The sequence below is a fragment of the Siphateles boraxobius genome, unplaced genomic scaffold (genome assembly GCF_051911475.1).
Source record: "Siphateles boraxobius isolate OS27281-9 unplaced genomic scaffold, OSU_SipBor_1 22, whole genome shotgun sequence".
In the NCBI taxonomy this organism is placed as follows: domain Eukaryota; kingdom Metazoa; phylum Chordata; class Actinopteri; order Cypriniformes; family Leuciscidae; genus Siphateles; species Siphateles boraxobius.
Window position 1 is genome coordinate 2528982 of NW_027508833.1, and position 26847 is coordinate 2555828.

At 36.9% G+C, this 26847-nt stretch overlaps 1 protein-coding gene across 2 annotated transcripts in view; it reads left to right on the forward strand.

Moving 5' to 3' along the window:
• Positions 1 to 17941, forward strand: part of LOC143746499 (leucine-rich repeat and fibronectin type-III domain-containing protein 2) — a 134493-nt gene extending 116552 nt beyond the window's left edge. The window contains exons 4-5 of one of the 2 annotated variants that reach the window (XM_077238321.1): positions 9943 to 11338; positions 15911 to 17941. In XM_077238321.1, the coding sequence (XP_077094436.1) occupies positions 9963 to 11338; positions 15911 to 16877 (2343 nt within the window). In that variant the 5' untranslated portion in view covers positions 9943 to 9962 and the 3' untranslated portion in view covers positions 16878 to 17941. The remainder of the gene's footprint in view (positions 1 to 9942; positions 11339 to 15910) is intronic. The other variant, XM_077238322.1, reaches the window with a different exon arrangement.
• Positions 17942 to 26847: the final 8906 nt, after the last annotated feature.

Consider the following 26847-nt stretch of genomic DNA (forward strand, 5'->3'; position numbering starts at 1 on the left):
ACAGAAAGAGCGCTATGCAGTAAAAAATGGGCATGCTGTATTTGTTTCCATTTTTCATTCTGCACCATAAATGCACAGTTAGAATGCTGTCAAAAGTATTCACAGACTCATACGCGTATATGTCCGCTGTGCTTAAGAGGTCTGTTGCCCTCTGATCTTCACTCTGTTATGCTTCAGGGGTTCTGAGGTTCCTGGTGGAAAACTCAATGATGTGGAGAATATGGCACTATACGGACTGCATGGAGAATTCATAAGAGTAGAAAACATGAATGTTAATAGTGCAGACTTGGGGCTAGATGTCTCACAGGGAAGCTGTCACATGTGCTATGTGTTAGGAACCATAAGAAAACGTTAGGAATCTATCTATCTATCTATCTATCTATCTATCTATCTATCTATCTATCTATCTATCTACTTTTTGTCTGTTTTCAAAAAACTGATTTCAACATTGATAATTAGAAATGTTTAATGTTAATGAGAAATGTTTTTTGAGCACCAAATCAGCACATGATTTCTGAAGGATCATGTGACACTGAAGACTGAAGTAATGGATTTTGAATATTCAGCTTTGCATCACAGGAATACATAGCACTTTCAAAACATATTAAATAGAAAAACAATTGGTTGAATGATATTTCCACAGTAGCATACATTCTGGCAAGGCTCATGTATGTATAATATATATATATATATATATATATATATATATATATACATACATACACATGATTAAACTATGTTCTCAAGGGATTTTGCTAAATTTTTAGGGGGCTGCTCACGCAACACTGTTTTCAAACAAAAAATGGAAAACTTTGTTTGCGTTTTGCATGTTAATAAAAAAATGTAAACTTTTGAAAATGGGTTTCAAAGTTAAAGTTTTTGAAAACAATACCATTATCGTCTCCGTGTAAACCACCAAAAGTATGTGTGTTCTGTTTTCAGTCTATAGGCGCATAGTGAAATTGTCAACTACTGGCCTGGCATCAGAATACAGTGTATTTATTTGTTTACCCGGATCCATGTGAAATTGGATCATTTTGGCAACTTTGTCGTCTGTACGTGAAAAAGGAAATGGAAAAAAAAATCAGTTTTTAGTCCAATCGCTTTTTACTCTTAGTTGCAAGTTGTTGTGTGTTTTCAATGTTATAACTGTAATAAATAAAACATTTATTAGCTAAAGCAATGATATGATAGATTTTAAATTTAGTTTCACTGCTTAAATTTGTCCTCAAATTCCTGTAATTGGCATGTTCCACTGTGACAACTTGCCTCATATATTATAACAACCCCCCCCCCCCCCCCCCTTTTTCTCCTATGTGCAATAACATACTTGCTCAAAATCTATTTTAGTAGCCATTCCTCTAAGGTATGTGTGTACAGAAATTGACTTTTCAAAACATACCCTGGGAAATACAAAGTATACCCTGGAGTACAAAATATGACATTGCTCGTCCCTTTTTCATGGGCTTGACAGTATCAGACAAATATCCCTATGATTGTGTTCTGGACGTAATATTAAATAAATGTGTCTCCTGTGAGCAACTCTTTTTGATTAATGACTAAAGGGAGCAGATAGATTACTGTTTGTCCTGTTATATACATACACTTTTATGAGGCTTTGCTTTAGATGTAGGTGTGTAATAACACGCACTTCAAATAACATTAACAAAGATGCATTCCAAGGTGAAGTGTTTATTTTTTTTTATTTCTGCCCTCCCCTAGGCGTTTGATTAAATATTATTTGTATATTTAATAATTAAGTTGCATGATTATTGTAGGTAAAAAGAGTTTGTCTAAAGTTTTCCTGAAGGCAGAATTCATCCATTAATATATCTACGTATATTTAGTCAGAGAAAGAGGAAGTGGGAATTTAATGCGGGTACCAGTTGTGTAGATGCCACATTCATTCGTGGCTATAAAACTAACATTTTGCTGTTAACTGTGTAAAATGTATATTAATTTCTCTGTCACACAATGGTAATGCTAATAGAAAAACACAATCTTTATCAGCTCTGAATGTCTACCATGTTACATTATCTCATTATCAACAAGCAAATTATAGACTGAAGGCACTTAAATGTGTGTTTTTTATGGCGTGTGAAAGAGTCGCACACACATACGCACACTTTAGCAACAATAGACACAAAATTTTCGATTAGTGTAATGTAGACACAACATAAGCTGCTAAGGTTAATTAGCCTGACGTCTGATTTTTTAACCCCCGCATCCTGCTGTGAAAATTAATTTGGCCACAGTATGAAATAAACCCATTGTCACCCTCCCCTTTGGCTGCGCTCCGCTTTCCTTCTCAGTGCTTCCATCACTTCCCGCTAAAATGGCGCTGCGTGTCATCTGCACATTAATCAAAGGAAAGGGGGACACAGGATGTTTGTGTGTAAAGGCGAAAATGATTAGCAGCCATGGATGTGACTAAACCGATAGAGGAAGAGAGGGAGGTCGAAAATATATATATAGAGAGCTTTTAATAAATCTGACCTTTTCTGTTGTGCACTTGTTATGAAAGATGCTGGCATCGGGAATAAATGAAAGCGAGGGGCAATGAGACCATTTGCAAGGCAACGGTGAGATAGAATGCCAGTGTGCTGAAGATGAGACGTCTGAGGGGATGAGGATTCGGCGGTTGAGAGGAAAATACAATTGGTCAAGTTTCTGGATATGGATATACATGAGGCGATGTGTTTGAATTATTGCCCGAATGACCTGAGAGTACAAAATGGAAGCGCTGTGGAGAGAGACTATTCTTTCCTTAACTGTCTCACAAGCAAGCAATCTTTATTAAAATTAAAAAAAATGTTGCGGTGTTTAAAAGATACAAAAGTTTAAAAGTTAAAACAATATGTGCAAAATTAAGACAAAACTCATTTCAGGAAAATAAGATGATATATATATATATATATCTTATCTTATATATATGGTTTAATTTTCATGGACTTTTAGTTTGTATTCATCTGTTGCCTGTTTCCTTTGTTCAGTTTCCCGCCACCATCAGTTTCCATGGACACTCATTAATTGTCACAGCTGTTTGTCATTGTCTCATTATCTCTGTGTATTTAAGTTCCTCTGTGCGCTCACTTCAGTTGTCTGGTATTGTTGGTGTATTGTGTGATACACGTTTTCTCATTGCTATTTCTATCCTTTGGATTATCTGAGTCTACTTTTCTTTATTCAAACAAAATGTCTTATATTTGGTCTTCTCTGACTTTCGTGTCATCATCAGACTGACAACATTACATGTATTTATGCATTTAGTTATTTATGACCGTCCAGAAAAATGTTTTCATAATTGTTAGAATTACATTTTTAGAATGTGTTTTTGATTTTGTAAACCATGATTTTGATTGGACCAATATATGCAAATGCACTAAATAAAACCGTTGTTTCACTTTTTCAGTGTAGCCCATAGAGATGTGCGGTTGGCGGTTACAGCCGCGGACTCCGCGGATAAACCGCGTATCGGGCGGATGACGTGACGGAAAAAATATTTTAATTAAACTCGGGCGGGTGGCGGGCGGTTGAACCAATCAAATGAAAAATATATGTATAAATTGTTAAATCTTGTTATCTGACTTTACCTACATCCCAAAAAAAAATCGAGCACACTTTGAAATAGGCAAATTTTCATCAGGCAGCTAGTCGAGTCTATGCAGAGACTGCTTGTTATTATCAGAGATGGCAATGCCGGCAAAGGTGGTACGTGACAAACTCTACAATGAAAATATTGTACAGTAGCCTATCAGATAAGGTCAGGTTTGCCGAAATGCGTTTTAATTTAGGCTATTTATTTATTTTTATCCCTGCGCGTCGATCGGAGACGGAGTTCACTGCTGATATTCTGAGAGCTTTCTAGTCTCGCGGCTGTCATCAGCAGATCCTTGTATCGCCCAATCAGCGGATGGCGGGAGGGTGCGGATTTGAAAATTGGTCAAAAACGTTGGTGTGGATGGATGGCGGACGGACGATGAGTTTCTTTTGATGCGGTTGCGGATGAAATAATAGCCCATCCGCGCATCTCTAGTAGCCCATACTCTGGACACCTTTGTTAGGGTAACTGATGTGATACAGCCACTCAAAATAAACTTGGTGCCATCTTTGGGGCTGTTTACACAAAACCTAAAAACAGAACACTTTTGAATGCGTTTTGGCCATTCCTTTACCCTACAACAGCGTATTGAGGGCCTGAAAATGCAAACTTTTAAAAACGGGTTTCAACAAGCAAGTTTTTGACAAAAATAATATTATTGTCTCAGTGTAAAAAACGCTAATTTGTAAAAACGTTGACGTCATGCGGATTGCAGGTTCAGTCTTTCAGGTTCTTAGTGTTTCTTTACAAAGTGACATCGCCAACTACTGGCCTGGCAGCAGAAAACTGTTTTTATTCGTTACACACTAAAACAAATGGAAACCTAAAAAATGTGCTTCATGTAGTAACATCTAAATAAATAGATTTTATTCAAATAAATAAAAAATATTAACATTACTGAATCAGCCTAAATATATTAGGTTACACCAACAAAACTAAGTTGAAGGGTAAGATCTGGTAGAAATAGCTAAGGATCGGCTGATATATATTACATGTCTTCTGAAGTGACTTCACATGTGCAAAAATGGGAAACATTCTTCAAAATATATTCTCTTACATGATTTCCAGTTTTGGGTATTGCCTAGAGTTTATGTGTAGCTTTTTAATAAATGAGATGTAGAAATAAAAAAATAAAAAAAGCTTCTAAGCAAATCCAACTAGTTCAAAGCTGTCGTCATAGAGCGCATGAATTCATGCCATTATGTAAAACTTATTACTAACTGTGAAACTCTGCCAAAGACTTGAGCTGCAGAGAATGAAAAGGTATTCACTGAACTAAGACGTTCACCCCAAAAGCTACTTACAGTAGTTTGCTCATACTTCACAAAGATTAGCCATTATCTCCAGAGCTTCTGAGCATAGATTACCTCAGGTAACACCAAGATTCACCCAGCTTTCATGTCTCTGGTGGAAACAGTCCATTGAATTGTTCTGACAATAATCTGTGGTGGAATGAAGGCTAGGACATGTTGACGAGATGTAGATCATTAGCCCTTCTGTCAATATACAGCTTTTCTAGTCATACCACATCCAGAAACGTTAATATATGTGTGATTTGTGTCTCATACATTTTCAAAAGTCAAACTTGATTAAAATTAGTTATACTGTCAATACTTTCCAGATATTTCCAGATAGTAAAGAATGACCACAAAAAGGTGACTTATACCTCAAACATAACTTATCATTTAAATCTTTACTTGACCTCCCTCTTTAATGGTAACCTAAATAAATTATCTAATATTAGGCACATATTCCAAGTGTTTTGTGTGGAGTTTGGTAGCTAAATTAGTACTAAGCTTGCCTTACTGCACAATATGTTTCATGAGCTTCCATGTAGAAGCACAGGTATAGCTTAATTGTCCATTTTGTTGTATTGTTTCATTTTGCTGCGAAATATATACATATTTATTTATTAATTTTTATATAATGTATATTTATTTTGTTTGTGTTCTAACTTCTGAAAAAAAGTTTTCATTCAATGTTAAGTCTATACTTATCCGTCAGTCTGATTATGTTTGAACTGATTTATCTTTTAACGTTTTCAGTTTGCAGTGTATTTATTTATTCGTTTGTTTATAATTTATATTTATGTCCAACATTGTAAAAATATTTTCGTAAAATTTCTTTTTTTTTTAAGATAAGGCTGTTGTTTATATTATAGGCTATTTATTTTGTTGGTGTTCTGATCTCATAAAAGTTAATGCAATGTTTATGGTGTCGCTGCGGCAAGCTTTGTGCGCCCTTGAGCACTTAATATTTATTTTAAATGCTCATTATTATAATTTAGTATTTCTACCCTGACTTATCGACAAATGGCTTAAATGAACTACAAACAGGTCGACTAGGTAAATCTTTAGTCGTGGGCAGCCCTACTTTCAGAGTATTAGTTTACTTTAAGGTTAGGGTTTGGGTTAGTAGAATAAGTTGACATGAAGATGCAAAGTTACTCTTAGTCAGTAGAATGTCTGTTGGAGGACCATCACAATAAAGAGTTAGCAGATAATAAGCAGACAGTCTAGTAATACTAATAATGAGAGTTAATTGCAAGTTGCTTATAGTTAGTAGAAAGTGGACCATCAAAATAAAGTCTTACCAAACTTCCCTGAGTGACTCAAAAGAAAGTTTTCTTCTGGGACACCATTGTCTACTAACCTTCTCTCCAACACTATACTCTCCTCTACATTTGTTTTTCCATTTATCATCTTTGCAAAGGTAGAGTAATGACTTTTAAAAGAGCGCAGAAGTGTTGATTTAAGAACATGATTGGCAGAGTGTAAAGACAGCATGACATTTACTGCAACTGTATTATTTTAATGTATAAGGAAAGGATTTATATAGAACTGTAATGATGAAATGAAGTATATGCTGAACTTTAGGTAGTCCAAGACAATGTGTGAACTGAATAAGACCGTAACCTTGGCAAGCTTATACATGTTGATTTCACAGGAAATGTATGTGCTTCCTCACTTGGGATTTCATTTTTAGAGTGTTGTCGGAGAGCAGCTTGTTAATTTGCAAGCTCAAAGTGTCAAAGAAACAAGCGAAACAGACTAACAAGAAGAAACAAACTTCACTATTTAGCCTAAGTTTTATTCATGTCTTTGTCACACAACTCTTAGAAAGGTGCCAGAAGTGGCTTTATAGTGGCAATGATGTTATACCTACCATTTTCTATGTAACTACAATCCACATGTTGTTGTTGTTGTTGTTGTTGTTGTTGTTGTTGTTTTGTAAGACAGCAAAATAATAATTAACCCACAAGAAAAAGAAATTGTGAAAATTTACTGATTGAAAAACACAATGTACTACTGGACTGTAGGCCAGTGATTCAATTGAACAATAATAATAATAATAATAATAATAATAATAATAATAATAATAATAATAATAATAATTAACTAATAATGTCCTGACTGAAAAAAAAGTATATTCAATCCTGAAAATAGGAACTCTATCATACATATTGTATCATACTGTACGATAATAAAGTAAAAGTAGAAGACACTGCTGTTGAGACAAAAAAAAACATTGAAATCTAAGTCATTGCGCAAATATTATGCTAGGTGCAGAATCCATCACGCAGTCACACGTCATGAAGATTTCAGAGCAGCGCTGTCAAACTTACTGCCTACTGTCATAATGGTTAGCCCATGTCCAATCAGGGGTCTGCACTGGGGAGTTCTCCCCTGGATCTCAAGTAAATGGCCCTCCATATCATGGCAGCTCTACCTTCATCTTGCGCCTCAGCACTGTATGATTGCAAAAGCCTAAGCTTTTACCTCGTCTTTGGATGTTTAGCAGTCTCTGTAGTTTTCCACGTCCTGCTGTTTCATGGGCACCTTCTCCTTCGCTTGATAAAAGACTTTTTGATGTGCTCTTACTCTTTCATTTATTAAAGCTATGATTCTTTGGCCTTAGTGTCTGCTGAACTGACAAAAAAAGAAAGCTCTCTGATTTTTCACATCCCTTAGATCTCCTTTTGTTGATTTCCTTGAAGTTAGCGGTGACCCGGCTAAGCTCATTTAAACACTTTCTCCAACAAACGAGCTGAGATGTTTGGCTCATTTGATAAGGGGAAGCAAATTCCCTTCCCCATTTGGCACGCCGCCATTCCGTCCTTTTCCATCTGATTTGGATGAAATGCAGATATGTGGAATCTTCTTAGGGCTTGAGTTCCTCAGCAATTGTTATATATGTGTTGGGTGGTTGTGCCGTTAGCAGGCTCCAAAAGGAATGAATAAAGATGAGGCTTGACAAGCAGTTATGAGAGAATTGGTAATGCAGGAAACTTACCTCAGAAATACGGGCCTGCTAAAGGGCAAGCTTCTGCTGTATTCAGCCTAATCAGGTTTTAGCTGTCAAACATGACAAATATCCCCTTGTCCCAAGCATATTTCTCATAACTTTACAAAATGCTATGCAGTGAGTCCTGAATGAACATTAAAATGAAGTTTTATTCAGCAGAGGGTATATTTCAGTTGATCCAATATGGTGTGGTCATAAATTCAAAATAACCTAGCACTAATGAAATGTTGCAAATGCATATGGTTTAACATGCTTCCTCATCTCTTTATTAAGATGAAGTGTGTGTTGTTCTGCACTGCTTTCACATGCTTGACCAATGTGCCAATGTTTATTTTTGATTTTTGTACTTTGCATTCGTATGCATATTACTTCTGTTGTCTGTTAATTGTCCTTTTTTTGTTGTACACGAAAACGGAGATGGAGAGGAAAGAAAGGAAATAGGTTTGAGACGTGAGCATGTCGGATTGTATGTGCTATCAACACTTGGGTCTACAGCATTGTTGCTCTTTCATAAAATTTAAAAAATCTGATTTCCTGAGAATGAGTGATTCATAGTTGAGAAATATTCTTACAAGAAAGGAAAAGGAAATATATTCTTACTCAGAAAACATAACTATTTTTCATTTTCTGCAAGATGTCTGTTTTAAGTGTGAAATTATTATAGACTAGAAAATTAGATGCATCACATTTTCAGTTAACTTGGAAATTTCCTCCTATGTTTAAATCCTTTTTTTTTTTTATTGCATTTCTCCAGACATTAAAACAAGAAGTCGAGTGTTAATGTGCTAGTAGTCTTCTGAGTTTGTTGTGTAGTAGCTTGAAGGGCAAATAGTTTTGATAAATGATCTATTTGCTTTCTAGCAAAACACAGCCCTGGCATAAATATCTGGCATTACCAGACACTGATTGCATGTCAGTCAAAGTGAAAATATCCATCCTCTCGATGTGCCAATTTATTTGTTTTGTTGCAGACAATTTTGATTACATGGTTAGGGTAATCACAATATTACGCGTGCTGATTTTCTTTGGTTTTTAGACTAACTTTCCAATGTCAGTCAACTTTTGTATAGCTCCCTGTTTTCTAAAAATACTGAGATCTGCATACTTTCTCTTCGTAAGTTTATTGATGTGACATGCAATAAACTTGAGGCTCGCCAGAAAGATGTGCTTGCAAACTCATAAGCTGTTCCAACCAGAACTCTGTGTACTGGGGTTTATAGGAATCTTAGATAGAAGATATAACCGAAGGTATTGATAAAGCAATTAAGATTTATTGTATGAATGCTGCCAGCTGGGAGAACTATTATCCTTTAATCCTTGGAAATGAAAAATCACCCCTTCTCCTTCTCACACACACCTTAAACAGCTCCACCAAACAGCTCCTACCATTAGCGAATCAGTCTGGCAGTGCGCTGATTAAAATTGATTTAAGTTTTGAGTATGTTTGGAATTGATGATACAAATGTCTAGAGGAATTATGGGCTGTCATTTGAGGCCAAGCGCTGTCATCCGTTCTATCTGTGTCAGAGGTATGGAGCCTCCTGCGGATTTCACATATGGACACAACATCAAACACTTCTGCTTCCAGCAACTATAAAACATGTGTTATACCTCAGTGTCTTCTCAATGCTCTGACAGGGGTTTGAGGATTATTTCATAATTACTTCAGTTATTATCTTATTAAAGTTAAAATGAAGCACATGCGACTTTTGTTAGCTGACAAAAGCAATAGCACAACTTTTAAAGCCCATAGTTTGGCGTTAGGCACATCCAAACAATAGCTTTTCACAAGGATTTTTTTTTTTTGTTTTGTTTTTTACTCAGGGTTTAAAATCTGTTAAAAGACCAGAGCAATGTGTTCCAAGTTCCCTGCTTTAAGAGCCTAAGATAATCCTAAACTGGTTCAGAATGGGGACTAAAAATTGCTCATAATGAGGACTATATTCATCATATAGCCCCTGCTGAAGCATTCAATCATTTGGTTTTTGTATGACCAGAAAGGACTGACCATTGTTTTTTTTCTGTTGTCTGTCCAGGTCCCTGCTTGTGATTTACCATGGCCAAAGTGTTCTGCAGCCTCCTTCTCCTGGGAAGCGCAGTGATGATGACCAGCGCCTGCCCTAAATATTGTGTCTGTCAGAACCTCTCAGAGTCCTTGGGCACATTGTGCCCGTCCAAAGGTCTGCTGTTCGTACCCCTCGACATTGACAGAAGAACCGTGGAATTACGTCTGGGAGGAAACTACATCATCAAAATTACCCAGCAGGACTTCACTAACATGACGGGCCTTGTGGACCTCACACTGTCACGAAACACCATCAGCTTCATCCAGCCCTTCTCCTTTGTAGATCTTGAAACACTGCGTTCGCTGCACCTGGACAGTAACCGGTTGACAGAGCTTGGCCCAGATGCCCTGCGAGGCTTGGTGAACTTGCAACACCTCATCCTAAACAACAACCAACTGACTCATATCTCCAAAGAAGCTTTCGATGATCTGCTGCTCACCTTGGAAGACCTAGATCTCTCCTACAACAACCTGCGGGGTGTTCCCTGGGATGCCATTCGCAAAATGCTCAATATACACCAACTAAGCCTGGACCACAACCTCATCACCCACATTGCTGAGGGCACTTTTACTGATCTTGAAAAACTTGCAAGGTTGGATCTTACGTCAAACCGTCTCCAGAAGCTTCCGCCAGATCCCATCTTTGCTCGCTCACAGACTAACACCATTCTTAGTACACCATTTGCCCCGATTCTGTCTCTCAGCTTTGGTGGGAATCCTCTTCACTGTAACTGTGAGATTCTGTGGTTGCGGCGTCTAGAGCGAGAGGACGATATGGAAACATGCGCCTCCCCTCCAAGTCTGAAAGGTCGCTACTTCTGGTATGTTCGAGAGGAAGATTTTGTCTGTGAACCACCGCTAATTACCCAGCATACCCATAAGCTTTTGGTCCTGGAGGGACAGACAGCCAGTTTACGCTGCAAGGCTGTGGGTGACCCTATGCCTCTCATACATTGGGTTGCTCCAGATGACCGACTAATCAGTAACTCATCCAGGGCTATAGTGTATGAAAATGGTACTTTAGACATTATGGTCACCACCTCTAAGGATTACGGGACGTTTACTTGTATTGCTGCAAACGCAGCAGGAGAATCAACAGCCTCAATTGAGCTCTCCATTATTCAGCTTCCCCACCTTAGCAATGGAACTAACCGCACATCTCAGCCAAAGTCAAGACTATCTGACATCACCAGCTCCACTAAAACCGGTAAAGGGGAGACCAAAGCCCTACCAGAACAGATAGTGTCAGTGTCAGAGGTCACCGCAGTCTCTGCTCTGATCAAGTGGGCAGTTAGCAAAGTGGCACCCAAAGTCAAAATGTACCAGCTCCAATACAACTGTTCAGAAGATGATGTCCTGATTTATAGGTAAATATTCAGTTTCTTTTCCCTTTAAACCACCCAACAACACACTAATTAGACATGTACTTTCACCTGCCCTTTAGTTTCTCACTGGATATCTGTGGAAATTATCATTAGATTTTATTTAGAGATAAATAATGTATTCTAACTAAATTCAGTCTTGTAAATTACCTGGAATTCACTTAATTTAAGCAGATAATGTTAATAGGTTCAATAGGTTAATGCTGAAGATAGTTAATGCAGTGACATTTAAAAGGCGGATCACTTATGATGAGACATTGTTTTGGCATCTTTTCAACCGACCAGTCACGTGCATACTTATAGGCTCATCCTAATTGTGTTCTGTGACTGTTATAGCGAAGGCAAATTAGGTACAAATTCTGTCTAAAATGCACCAACAGCACTTGATCAATTTTCCTATTCTAGGAGTAATTTTTAGGATTGTTATGTGGATTTAAAGTTATGTAATAGACAGTGTCCAGTTCAGTTCCATGAAACACTTTAAACTTACTCCCAGCGAGGTTTTTGTTAAATCGTATACCTGCTAAATTAAAAACATGTTTGTTATAGAGGTCTGAAAGGTTGTTTACACTTAAAATAATTAAGTTCTGAACTTTTTGTTAATAAATTGTTTTTTTATAGTTCATATCTTAAGGATGATTAGATTTTTTTTTTCTTCTGTAGAACAGGACAAGAATAGAGATTTGTTTGTAATGTTAAAGGTGAAGGTCACAAGGCACAGAGGTGCCACAGTAATTTGTAATGTAAATTAACCTCTATTAAGTGTTGAACGATCGATATCACCATCTAACCCGATTGCAACAATTTCTCTATGTGAAATAAAGAATGTGTAGAAAGCCCATATCACCTTTTTTTTCTTAACATAAACCAGCATGATCATCTCTATTACAAGCCTGAGGCAACAGGAGCTATTAGAATATGCTCTATTCTTTTGATTTTCATTTCAGCTCACGTTCCTTACTTCGTTTCTTTATATCTACATGATCTAAACCACGTTATAATCAAAGTGATGGGTTCCCTTATCAAACTGCCTACATTTTAAACCATTAGGCTGTCTAGTTTCTCTGACATGCGAAGAACAGAGATTTTCATGATTTGGAAAGATTATATAATATACACAATATGAGTATAACTGTTCATTTACTGGTGCCTCTCTATTACTTAATGCCTGCGTGATGTTGAGCTGCATGTAGTATTATTCAGAGATATGCTTTCTTCCTTCTGTCTTAGAAGAGCAGTGTTAACCTGGATGTTGGCAATAACAAAGCAAAAAAAAATCAATCACTATGGCTAGAGTGGAAAAAGGTTGGGCTCTCTCGTAAAGCTGTCACCACAGAATGTAGCGTCTTCTCCTGTGATGGGAAAGCAATTATGAATGAGTAATGGACTAGCTGGCATACAGGCTTACCGTAGACAATGTGTCAGGCTGCCCTGCTAGATGTGGTTTTAGTGCTGTAAAGGATGTCTCTAACACAAAATACGGGATCCCATGATATGGTAGTTCCAAAAAAAGCATACAATTATGAACCATATCAATTGCTTGTCAAACCAGACATGTTTTTTTTTCATTCACCCCAAAATAAAAATTCTTTCTTCATTTAATCACTTTTTTACTTTTTCATGACTATTTATTTTGTGCAACACACAAGCTGAACTTGTGAAGACTATGCTTTCTGGTCCATGCACTTACAATGACTGGGGACTTTCAAGCTTGAACAAAGGATGCAAAAGCATAGTGACATTTTGAATCATGCACTATTTCTTCTGAATCCATACGACAGCTTTGTGTAAATTGAAACAGTTTATTGTGTAAACAATTTATTGTGTAAACAGTTTATTGAAAATGTATTCACTAATCTGCATGAAAAAGAAAATGGAAAAGTCATTAAAATATCTACTTTAGTGTTCCACAGTAGAAAGAAAGTCAGAGGTTTGGGTTGTTATGAGGGCAAGTAAATAATCACAACATTTTAATTGTTTCGGTCACTAATTTAATCTTATTCTGCATAGAACCCCAGTAAATAGGGTAACATGGCGTAAGATAGCCCACCTAACTTAATTTTTTCTCCTAATCATAGATGGCACAAAATCCCATTTCAGCACCCTTGATGAATGGCTACTATATTTTTAATTTAGAAATTTCATCTGAATATCAACATTTGTAAGATTTAATCAGTCAAAACTGTTTTGAGGTTAATTGATCTAATTTTCTGTCTCTGGAAAATAGTGATTATGACTGTATGTTGAATATCAAAGTGTTTTGTATCTATTTGTTAAAGAGGGATTTGAGGACACATCAATATTTTTAGATTTGTGAAGTTATAGTTTTTGTTTTGTTTTTCTTAACTCAGGTAGGGGGCCAACTTACTCCTCTTTTAATATTTAATATTTTGTGCTATAACAACTAAATTAGCAAATGTTTCTATTTCTTTCCTATAATAACACATTGGCTGATTTATCATCCTGCTCTTATTGTATATCTAAATATGTAACAGATTAAAGGTTAATCCACATTGTTCTTAATGGGGTTTTTAATCTTCCACCATGACACCCTGCACATATTATTGTTTTCAAATAATTATTATTAATTTTAGGGGCTAATCCATCCTTTAGGGGCCTTCCACTCTGGAAGTCTATGGGAGCCCATAGAACTGCTTGCTGGAAAGTTATGAAATTTGGCACACAGATAGAGGATAGTCTGAACTGTCACCATAGCAATAGAGTCTCTAACTCAATCCCTCTAGTGCCACCAACTGTCCAAGGTTAATAACTAACTAAGCAAATAACTTTGGAACCATAAGGCTAGAAACAAAATCAATCTGATTCTTTGGCTCAAGATGATTCGATTGCACCCTATGACGTCATTTTCCATCATGAAAATGTGTCCCCCATTTTGAATTCTTGAATTCATGTTGATTCGTCAAACCGTTCTCGAATACCACGCAAACTAAATTTACATAGTGCTTGCGAAAACAAATGTAAGGCTGTATCTCTGCAACGCTTTATCGTATTCAGACCAAACGTGGTACATGTGACCTCTTACTGGTCCGGAGATACAAAAAAATTGCTATCTTTGCTTATAACTTCTGAACATTTTGTCCAAAACTCAAAAAGTGGTCTTGTTAGATTCAAGGAGTCGTGCCGAGTTGACTGATATCCAAGTTTTCCATATCGACCATTTTAGACGTCGGTCATTTTTAATTTTGTACCAAAATGCTGTATTTTATGAACGCATCGTTACGAAACTGGGTATGGGTCAGCAGTGCAATGCCCTGAAGGAGCCTGAGAAGTTTCGGACCAGCGCCGCCTATTGTTGAAAAAACTTGTTTACATGCTTATTACTTTGGATTTGATTGATTTATTGTCACAGCAGTCATCTCCTTACATTCTTGAATCCTTGCCGAGTCCAACAATACCAAACATGCTAGGTTTCGCCTTATGGTTAGCGCAACGTTGTAAATTAGCACTTAATTTTTTTTTTTTTGTTTATGGGCTCTCTCTGAGAAAACATTAAAAAAGCTTAAATCATTCAATCATATTTTTAGTTATTGTATATATGATTGTTCAGCCATTTTGCCTAAAATCATCTTTAAATGTCTTTCATTTCTCATTGTTGCAGTTGGTCTGACTCGCCATGTTGGCATGTCTTATCGTCTTCTTTTGGCTTGGCCCCGATAATCGCAGCTTGCAGCTATATTTCATTATTATTTTTGCTTGTAATTTAAACTTGTGAAATAAAAATCATCATATATATGAAATTGTACAATTTCTTTTCCATTTGTCCAGAGTATAAGAAGAAGAAAAAAGCCTCAGACACTTCTATTCAATTACATAACCTTCACAGAGCAGGGTAGTTGGATAAATTATTGTAATCTAATTAGTATTCTCAGTCTACATCCACTGCCAGGTATCTGCAAAGAATATTCTAGATAATGATGAGCCAATGCAGTCAGAAAAAGATCATTGTGATTACATGCCCCCTGTACTCGATATGCTTTTTAGAGGTTGAGTGGAGAAGTACTACAGAAAATGACCTTAAAGAAATATGTTTTTATTAACATAAGTCAGATCTTTCTTCTAACAAATCAAGTAAGCTACAAGTTTTTTAAAATATATTTATTTTATTCGATCCAAAACCCCAAAAGAAAAATGTGTTCTGTTTAAATGATTCAGTGTTGACAAGAATTGCATGTGTGAAGTATATTTAAAAATTTACGTAATCCCTACATTGCTTCCTGTCAGTCAAAAACTACTTCTTTTCTGGATCCATTGACTACACAATAGACCTCATTTCAAAATCATTTAATCTAAATGAACTTCCAAGGTTGATACGATCAGTGCTTTCCAAGTAATTAAGTTTTCTCCATAATAAAATGATTAATGATTGTTTTTTGCCAACTCACAGAACATTGTGTGCATCCACAATAAAGCAATGAGTAATCAGTCTGAGCATTTTAATAACTACCTTCAGTGTCATATACCTGTGGTTTCAAGCTACTGCATCTATTTAATGATTTTGGAGAGTCTGTATTAACATCAATGTCTTGTTGTTCACAGGATGATTCCGGCTATCAGCAAATCCTTCTTGGTCAACAACCTGATGCCAGGGATGCAGTATGACCTGTGCGTGTTGGCCATCTGGGAAGACACCGCCACCACACTCACCGCGACTAACATAGTTGGCTGTGTGCAATTCGAGACAAGTGACGAGTACCCCCGCTGTCAGTCACTGAACAGTCAGTTTCTAGGAGGAACTATGATCTTGGTGATTGGCGGAGTGATCGTAGCCACTTTGTTGGTCTTTATCGTCATCCTCATGGTCCGCTATAAAGTGAACAGCGGTTTGCAGGTTTCAAAGTTAGTGACGGTGAGCAACACCTACTCCCAGACCAATGGGAGACCACAGGCCGCACAACGAGTTAACAATGCCGCTCCTACACCACAGGCTCCAAAGACTGTAGTGGTGATGCGAGACGAGGTGGTGGAGTTTAAGTGTGGCTCCTTGCAGAGTAGCATCTCGTCCTCTTCATCCTCCTCAGCTGACTCCCTTGGAAGCCAGAAAGTCGAGTCCTACAACCGACATGGGGATTCCAACACCTTGCCTAACCGGTGGAAGCAGTCGTCAACCAAGGCACGGCCAAACCTGGATAACCTACTCGGGGCATTTGCCTCTCTGGACCTGAGGGTTCCCGCAAGAGATCCGGGAGGACCGTCTTCCTCAGGAACCATGGCGATGGCCATGAGACCCCCCACTGACAAGGAGCCTCTTCTAGGCCGAGGAGATTCCAAGCTAGGGAAGCATGTAATGCTGCCATCAGAGAACAAGCCAAAGCGCAGTCACTCATTCGACATGGGCGACTTCGGTGCTTCGCAGTGCCTTAGCTACCCACGACGCATTAGCAACATTTGGACTAAGAGGAGTCTCTCGGTAAACGGCATGCTCCTGCAGTGTGACGAGAGCGAGGGGGAAGGTGAGAAACCAACATTTGATAGCTCTGAGTGGGTCATGGAGAGTACAGTCTGACAGAGACATCGGATTACCTCTGGCAAAAACGAACAAAAAAATAACCCATTTTCCGAACCCGTCAGGTGAAAAGGATATGAACTCGCTGCATCATATGACGACAAGAAGGACTCAAATGGCTGTAATGAAAAGACACCTCAGCTGTGGCCATGACTGTGTAATGCATGATTTTCCATGTCAATATTGTCCTTCTGTTCATTTGATCACAAAGAAGTTCACAGGTTTGTGTCCGAGTTAGGCGAGCAGCCGAGGCCAGGGCTGGTCCTGTTTATTGAGACCTGGATGAAGGATATCTCCAGTTGCCTTCAAGCATTATTGCAGATATGAATTAATACCCAAGAACTTCAGAGAAGCAGGGGGTATAAAAGAGATAATTTATCTGACTGTGCACTGCAGTTTACCAAGAGGATTTTCTTCAGCTAAGTGGATGTGCATCACAATGGACCAAGTGTTCTCATGAGACAGTGTTCTCACGAGACAGGACTACATAATTTAGCAGCTGAAATGAAAAAAAAGAGAAAGAAATGAAAATGTAATGAAATTTTGTAGGTTCTTATTTTTCTTTTGTCATTTCTACTTTTTAAGATAATTCTAGTGTTGTACCCCAGTGTTACACCATTAATTTGTTTAATTAATTACATCAGATTCAGAAACAATATTTTTTCTGAAGAACACAATACAATGTCATACTTATTTTACACAAATCTGTAATTCAGGAAGATTTCTTTGTCATAATCATATCTGCAAACTTAATCTGCTAATTTTCCGGGATCATAACATTATGTGCCTGACTTTCTTTTCTTTTTTTTTCTTTTTCTTTTTGTCTCAGTGCATGTTATTAGTTAAGTTTGAAAGCTGGCTGTCGTCTGATTAAATGACCCGAACATGGGTTGAAGCTGCAATTAACGTTTATAACTGGTACAGAACAGTGCTGGTCAGTCTGTCTGAGGTACATATTATTTGTATAAATGGATATTTACAAAATATTACATACCCCAACCAATACATTGCATACCCAACCAAAAAGATGCTCTGTGCAATGTCCCTTTGGTCTACCCTAAAAAGGAATGAAAAAGTATAAAAATGGTAAATACCAAGCTGGTTGTAATACCATTGTATTCTCTACTGGTATCTCGTAGTAAATACCATGGTACTGTATGTGAATGCGAGAATCAGTGAGTACATGCACTCTAATAAAAGCTGGGTTTCAACCCATTTTCGGGTCAAATATGGACAAACCCAACCATTGGGTTTAAACATTTCATAAAAACTGTTGAGTTCGTCCATATTTGACCCAAGCATGGGTTGAAATCCAGCATTTTTTAGAGTGTGGTATTATTTACCATCTTACACAATCACTGTAACATGGTTTCGCAAAAATATGTTGCTTGCATAATCTAAGGGTAAGATAAAGTTTTAGGATTATCAGATATTTAATGATGGTAATTGCCCTCTTCAATTATCAATTTCGAACTATACATCTATTCCCTATTAGTTTGTTAGTGTTGGTGATTTACGTTTGTACTCTTCACAACAATGTAGGTCAAAGTGATACACCAGACAATGTGTTGTGAAAGACAGATATTTAGGACAGGATCTGGATCACAGGTTTGCGTAGAAACCTTCATTAGTGCCAAATGGTGGTGGCAAGCTTGATTTCACACAGAGGTGAATCATGAATGGAGTGAAACTGAGCTTGTCTATCGTCATTGTGCCCTTGAGCGAAGGCACTTAACCTCAGGTTGCTCCACGGGGACTCTCCTATTAGCGTAGGTCAAGTTGCTTCGGATGAAAAGTGTTGGTTATATGATGTTTAAGACCTTGATAAATCACGTATAGTCATTATGTCAAATTTTACCAGTTCGAAATTTGGTAATACTTCCTATGGACACATCTATACTGCATTATGCATATATTTTAAAGTAGTTGTCAATGTTATTACAAGAGTGAGGTTTTATGACAATTTATTGCTTCTGTCTTGCACACAGGGGGAAAGGGTTTGGGTGGAGGATTTGTATAGGATTACGTTTCTGTGATCTTAAAGGAGAACTCCGGGCAATTTTTAAGTTAATCTTGATCGTTAGACCTTTGTGAGTACTGACTATAGAAAAAAAAACGAACCGGATTGGTGCTTGCTACGCGGAGCTGCGACCGCGAATGCCCAGAGCTCCCACCCAGCTAAAACGGCAGCTATGGGGGCATGGACATAAAGAGCGTTTTTGAGCCTCTTAACAGATACAAAATGCAATTAAAATGTCTGTGCAACATGAACAGGGACCCTACATGTGAACAAGATGCGTTTAGCAACTTAGCCATTGTTTCAACTCACCTAAATAGTCTTTTAGACGGCAAGCTGTAGTCTCGCGCTGCAGTCCCGTGCTGTAGTCGGAAAAGGTAAACAATGTCCAGGTGGGAGGAGCGTTGATCATGTGCGACGAGTTAAGATCAGAGTTGCTTACAAGTGAAGAAGAAATGGTTCGTGTTTGTGCCTTTACGAATTGTGGCAACAGAATGCGAAAATATAAGAGCTTAAATTTTCATCGTCTTCCTTTTCACGACCTTGAGATTCTGCAGTTGTGGCTATAGTTGTACTTCAACTTGATGTGCAAACTCCCGTAGAAGTACTACGCTCTAAAGATTACCGCATTTGCAGCGAACACTTGGACAAGGATGACTACACAACACAGCGGGGCCGTTTGAAGAAAAATGCCATTCCATGTACGAAGACGGGTGCAACCACGGTGGAGGTAATGTAACATTTATTTATCCTTGCATTTGGCCACACACGGCATGTGGAGAGATGTGCATGAATGTTTTTGTAGTCTTATTTACAAAGCTTTAATTATTTCAATAGCTTCTTCGACTTGAATTGTAATTGTATTGTAATTGTATTCGCTGCGATTGCAGTGATCTTTAGAGCGTAGTACTACGGGAGTTTGCACATCAAGTTGAAGTACAACTAGCCACAACTGCAGAATCTTGAGGTCATTAAAAGGAAGACGATGAAAATTTAAACTCTTATATTTTCGCATTCTGTTGCCACAATTTGGAAAGGCACAAACACGAACCATTTCTTCTTCACTTGTAAGCAACTCTGATCTTAACTCGTCGCACATGATCAACGCTCCTCCCATCTGGACATTGTTTACCTTTTCCGGCTACAGCACGGGACTGCAGCGCGAGACTACAGCTTGCCGTCTAAAAGACTATTTAGGTGAGTTGAAACAATGGCTAAGTTGCTAAACGCATCTTGTTCACATGTAGGGTCCCTGTTCATGTTGGACAGACATTTAAATTGCATTTTGTGTCTGTTAAGAGGCTCAAAAACGCTCTTTATGTCCATGCCCCCATAGCTGCCGTTTTAGCTGGGTGGGAGCTCTGGGCATTCGCGGTCGCAGCTCCGCGTAGCAAGCACCAATCCGGTTCGTTATTTTTTTCTATAGTCAGTACTCACAAAGGTCTAACGATCAAGATTAACTTAAAAATTGCCCGGAGTTCTCCTTTAACTTGATCTTGTCCCGAGTTCTCTTACATACTGTATGAAGCATTGTTTTGTTGTAATGGTTTATAGATCAAATTAGCAAGAATTTGAATTAGAATTATTATCTGTAAAAAGTCTCCAGTCAATTCAGTGTTAATTTACATTGCAGACATCTTAATGCCTGTATTTAATTTAGTTAGGTGTGTATTATAGATCCGGTGTTCCTAGGAAGTTTTACCCAAAGGATCATAACACACAATGTCTATTTTTCTTATTTTGAAAAATCTTTATTTTTCTATTTTGTGAAAAGCTAACTGTTTTATTGCCTTTCTTTTGTCTGAAACAATGCCACTGTTTATGGTTTAGATTGTTTTACTGTTACAGATGTATACAGAAAAGACATGCAAACATAGCATTTTTATTTTATTCATTATTATTGGTAGTATTATTTTTATTTTAACCAAACACATTATAGATTTGCAACATCCATCATTTATAATTTCTTGCTGTTCTTGGTATATGATTCTTTCTATGACTTGTTTTGTATAAAAAAATATATAAGAATGTATGATGGTATTCTGTACAGTGATCCTCTTATTTTCCTGGTCAGAAAAAAATGAGAAGGTGCTTTAACGTATCGTTATGACATATGCATAAATGTGAAGCAGCATAGTCGCGTTTTTCACTTGGAGTTGTAGAAAAAAAAAAGACTAAATCATTCTAAACCATTTCTGTGTTCAAAAGATTTTGCTACAACAAGATAAACACACAGAATTCATAATATTTAAAATTGTCTGGTTTTTTTTTGTTTTTTTGTTTTTTGTCTGCTTGCCTTTCAGCCTCCGAGAGTTTATTTTTTGTTATTGGTGTGTTTGCTTATTGTCTCTGCTTGTCTGCCTTAAGGTGTTCTCAAACAGAATGATTTGTCTTATTCATGTCTGAATCAATTGGGGATTTCAGTCTCACATAATTTTAGCAAGACATATGTTTTAATGAATTTCCTCTGAGGGGATATCCTCAAAGATTGGATGAAGTCACTCATGGGGTGCACAATAAAACTTAAGAGTATAGACTATGGAAGTCATTTAACATTAAAATATGACACACTGCCCACTGAGATGCACACTCTTACCATGACGTGTAATCTCATATCAAACGTACTTGTCATCCAGTATGCCTGCTGCCTCAGATACCATCCACAGAGTTAAATTTATGTTTTACACATTTCATTTAGCATGTTGTCATGGGTCACAATTATTTAAAGCCATGAGCAATCAAATGCTCCTTCATCTTTTGAAATAAAGAAGCTCACTGGATATGAAAACATACTGGAACTTTCATACTGGAACCTTCCCAAAATGGCCTTTTATTTGGAGAAATGTTTTGTTCCTAAATTCTTGGATTTTTAACATGAGATGAAAACATGAAAGGTAGGTTAGGCAAAATTTTTTTTGGTATACTGGTTGAATCTCTCTTCACATCCTGATAGCAATCAATAATAGAAGTGGACTAAATATAAAAAAATGCACATATCTAATGTGGAAGTCTCAGGACCAAAAAATGTTTGGTTCGAATGCAATGATACCATGTCCCTTCAACATGTATATCTATACCTCCACACACCTGCTTGCAGACATCACACGTCATCAGTGCGTAAGGCTATGCAGAGTTGTAAACAGACGTCAGTCACCGAGAGCCACAAACAAACAGCAGCCACTTTTACAGTTCCTCCTGAACCAAAAAAACGAGCTTATGCTGTGTTCATGCCATGTCATAACCGTCATTATGAGATGGAAACCCGTGACGTTCTATCCGAAGCTGTTCACGTCCTCAGACTTTTTATCCGTTTCTATGTCAACACTATCAACGGCGAAATAAATCTGCAGTAGTCAGGTGATACAAGTAAGAGCGCTTTAAATTGTTTATGTTCATTATTGTTTTGTGGTTTGAGAGATGAGGTAATTTAATGGTGTAGCTCATGTCTCTTTGCAGACTCTGCTTCGAGGGGTCATGTATTTTTTGAGGAGGCGTGGCTTTGGAGACACTCTGAAGGGAGCGTAGCATCTCATGCTTTCAAAGCTAGCTTGCTATTGCTAGCCTCTCCGAAATGTCCTTTTAAATGTAATTTACCATTCCTACCTTTAACATAAGACAACCTGTATTAATTGAGCCTTAGCCTGACCTGCTGCATTGATTGATAAAAGGAATTTGGGATTGATGCAATTATTCCTAAACACTACAATTAATAAGAGCAAAATGTACAGGAAAATGATGTCTGTCAAACTCCACGCTGGGAAAGAGAAGGTTAAGTTTACTTTTAACTAGATCCTAGATGATTTCGGTCCTTTAGCAGTTTCTGAGGCACATTTCAGAGCAGATTGTTTTGTGTAATACTGAGTTATAAAGGTGTAAAAAGAGGCTGTTATTGAAGAATTGAACCTGACTGTAAATCATTATTTCACATGCAAAGAGGGTTTTAAACATAGTAATATTGGCAGAGAAACTTTAACCCTGTAAAGCCGGACAAATTAAACAAATTAAATAATAGTCCGAAAAAAAAAAAAAACCTGTAGTTGTTTCAGTCCAGCAAGTGTTCATCTTGAAATATTACGAATAATATAAACGTTATTATTATGTTTATTTTTTAAAAGTCATTAAATATCTCACAGCAAAAAGACAGGTGAACTACAACCTGAAGGGGGGCATTTTTAGAAATATACTAAAATGCCAATTAATGTATAAATATCAATTAGATGAAAGACGGCATATTTTAGATTGTGTACAACACATTTTACAGTAAACGTTTAATCATATTGATAATTTTAGGCCATAAAAATGTGTATATCAAATGTGATAGAGTATAGGCTTTATTGTGTTAATTGGGTAATAAGAGAGGAAAAATAAAGGTAGTAATAAAAAGCCTTGACTACAAGTTTAAATACTTGTTCTGCATTTGTTTGGCAGCTGTAAAGATTAGGAAAGAGGTCTTCGACAAAGGATATACATGGACACCAGAGATTCTCCCCTTATTAGAACAAGGTTCTTAATGCTTAATCAGGGTCACGTCAGCACTGCCCTTCTTACCAGGAAGGATACTCGTGCAGGCCAGGCCATAGAATAAGAGTAACACATGTAATCTGTAGGATAATAAGATTAGCAATACTTCACACGGTTATAATCTTCACAAACAGCGTTCGGTTAGATTATGTGGGTCGTGCAGTAGATCGAGTCCAATTTTCAGTTGCAGCAAACATTGATGTTTCTCAGTATTCCATTGCTGTACTTCCATACAATATAGTAGACGAACAACAGTATGTGAGCCGAGTAGTATGTCCGAATTCATAGTATTCATAAGCAGTAAGTGAAAAGTACCTGGATGAACTATTACTTTTGGCGAGATTTTGAAGTGTGTTTTCGATGGACACTTCACTATGAGGCCACAGGAGAGGATTTATGAATGGAAGTAAAGCGACACAACTGACTCTGTAGGTCACAATGCAATGACAACATGGTGAATGTAGCAGTAAATGATTAATACTACACACATTTATACTTTATAGAGCATGCTTTTTTAAGTGTAGCGAAGTAAGTTCCAGACCAAATGTACACTGTAAAAAAAATTCCGTTGTTTTTATGGAAAAAAAAACTGGCAGCTGTGGTTACCAGAACTTTACCGTCAAAAATACGGTATCAACTTTATTGGTTTTAGAGACTTAACTTAAAATTTACAGTAATAAACTGTATTTCATTATCTGATATAATGTTAATTTACCAACCTATTGAAGTATTAATATCTGTTTTGTACCATTGTAATACACTGACAACCAACAATCATCACAGCAGGGATGAGAGTCACAGGATAAATCAAAGCTCATCACAAGCAATTTTCCACAAAAAAAGTTAATACTATTATATAGAAGCTGCGCATGGTGATTCGCACAAACATTAAACACCATCATGGTAACACACATGAAATTTTAAAAATGCAATAAACATTAATTTAACAACATTAAATATAACATAAAACCCTAATGTACATAACTGATTAGAAAAGAACTAAGAAAACTAAGAAGAAACAAAGTTATTTCAACAAAAATACATCAAATGTGAAGTGTCACGCAGGGAATTGTGGGAATGTCAATTTACGTTTTTTCACTGTAAATTATACAATGAGTTGTTCTTTTTCACTTTCAAAAACTGTAAATTTAACGGTATTTTACAGTAAAATTACATTAAATGTACTGTTAGATCTATCACAGTTGTTTACCGTATATAGTAAGGAAACTTTATGTTAACCAATTAACAGTTTTGCACTGTAGCATTTTTACAGTCTTTTACCATTCAAATCATGATAATTTTTTTATAGTGTAGTACCTACTAAATAGTATGCGATTTCGGATGCAGCGAAAGTCTCTACATTATTATTTTTATGCCCTTCCCTTGCAAACTTCCCTCCGTCTCGTTCACTTGGATGTAAGTCATTGCTAATGTTGCAAGAGTGGCCACTACTGGAGGAACCCTTGAAATGTGTTTAAATGGAACACCCTAAGCCCTTGATCACTTGGAATCCGCTATGGAGCTTATTTATTATTTACAGTTATTTTAATTATTAATTTGTTTAACGCAACCTGCCGCAATGTCACAATCATGGTGCATCGTGGTCTGTGGATCTGCCTAAAGTGTACATATTGGGTACACTGGCTCCCTCGGTCAAAATCGAGAGGTCAAGGGGCTGCCACTTGATGAAGTTGAACGCACATCAAAATGCCGATGGGGATTCCACCGAGGAGAAGTGCCTAGGGAAGTTAACGAGACCTGTTGGAAATAGGGCTACATGGATAAACACTAGGGATGAAACAAGAACATTTATTAAACATAGGTGTGACACATGAGGGTAAATAAAAAAATAAATAAAAAACATGGTAACCAATGAACACAGACAAAGGAAACCGATCTAAACTACTCAAGTCAACACAAACAGATCGAACGTGACATCAACATGAGACCTAGAAATCTCAGTCTACTCGAAGTATTCTCCAGTATTCTCCTGTTGTTTGTTCTCCAAGGGTTTGTTGTGCTGACCTTTGCAGCATTGTGTCACATTTAGCAGAATCGTGACATTTACCCTAGACTGTTAGGTCTCCATAGATATAATGTTTTAGGAGTCCTTCGAAAGTTATGTTGTTCCCGAGCACTGTTATCCGGTTGAGTAAGGTCAAAACAGTAAACAAGAGATTGTTGCAGCAGTAAGAATGAGGTAATTTAGGAGCAAGCCAAGAAGAAGCTTGTACTACTGACTGGATTAAACTCAGACCACTGGTGTGTCATGATAGAGGGCAAAATAAACTAAATGATCTGTGAAAAATGTCTTCTTAATCTTCTTCATTTTTTTATAAGTTAATAAGTTTGTCACAACTTATTTATTAATTAGTTATGTTCTAACTAATTGCTAACCATCTACGGGACACATATGGGACACATATGCTGCTGTACCAGATTAAGCCCTAGGTCAGATCTTAGGAGGTCAGCACTTCTTTAAGATTTCAGAATTATATGAATGGTTTGGTTCAAACCTGAATTTGAATTTAATATTATTGGAATTATTTATTTTTCCCAAAAGACAATAACATTCATAAAGTAAAATAAGGTTAATTATTGAGTTAAAGTATTATTTATTATAAAGACCATATACCTAGACAATCTATTTTCTTTAGACATAAGCCACGTTACTTTGTGACGTTGATCAGCAAACATAAACAGAAGCTCAAACGTGCTGCATAACACGAGAATGAACCTCACTCGTTCTCAAACGTCAAGCTTGAGCTTCCATTTACCACAACTGATGTGTGAGTTGATGAATGTTTTTATGTGATTAAAAGCCTAATCTAAATCTGTACATGTAAAGTGATCGTGTCTCTTCAGAAAATTTGGACTAAAGCGCTCAGTTAATATGGATTAGTTTTACCTAACCTATCTCTTTATGAACTTTTTGAAGCGTCAAAGTGGAAGTTGTGTAGCTGTCAATGGAGGGACAGAAATCTCTCAGATTTCATCAAAAATATCTTAATTTTTGTTCGAAGATGTACGGAAGTCTTACTGGTTTGGAACGACATGAGGGTGAGTAAATAATGACAGATTCTTTATTTTTGGGTGAACTATCCATTTAACATTCTGTTGTAAAGTGAAAATACTATTTAAACAAAAGTTTTTTTATATATATATATATATATATATATATATATATATTCATAAGCAGTGTTATTTAGACAAACTGAACAAAACATTTTTAAACCAGAAACCACGGCATGGTCGTCTGCTAAATGATTAAAAATAAATTCTTTAGCGTAAACCTGTTTACCCATGTACAACTTTAGATTGCTACAAATTGCTACACACCCAATGATGAGGTTCATATAATATTGAATTATGGAATTATACTTTGGTTGTTTACAATAGCAAATTGGTTACAATTTGGGCACAATGATCAAA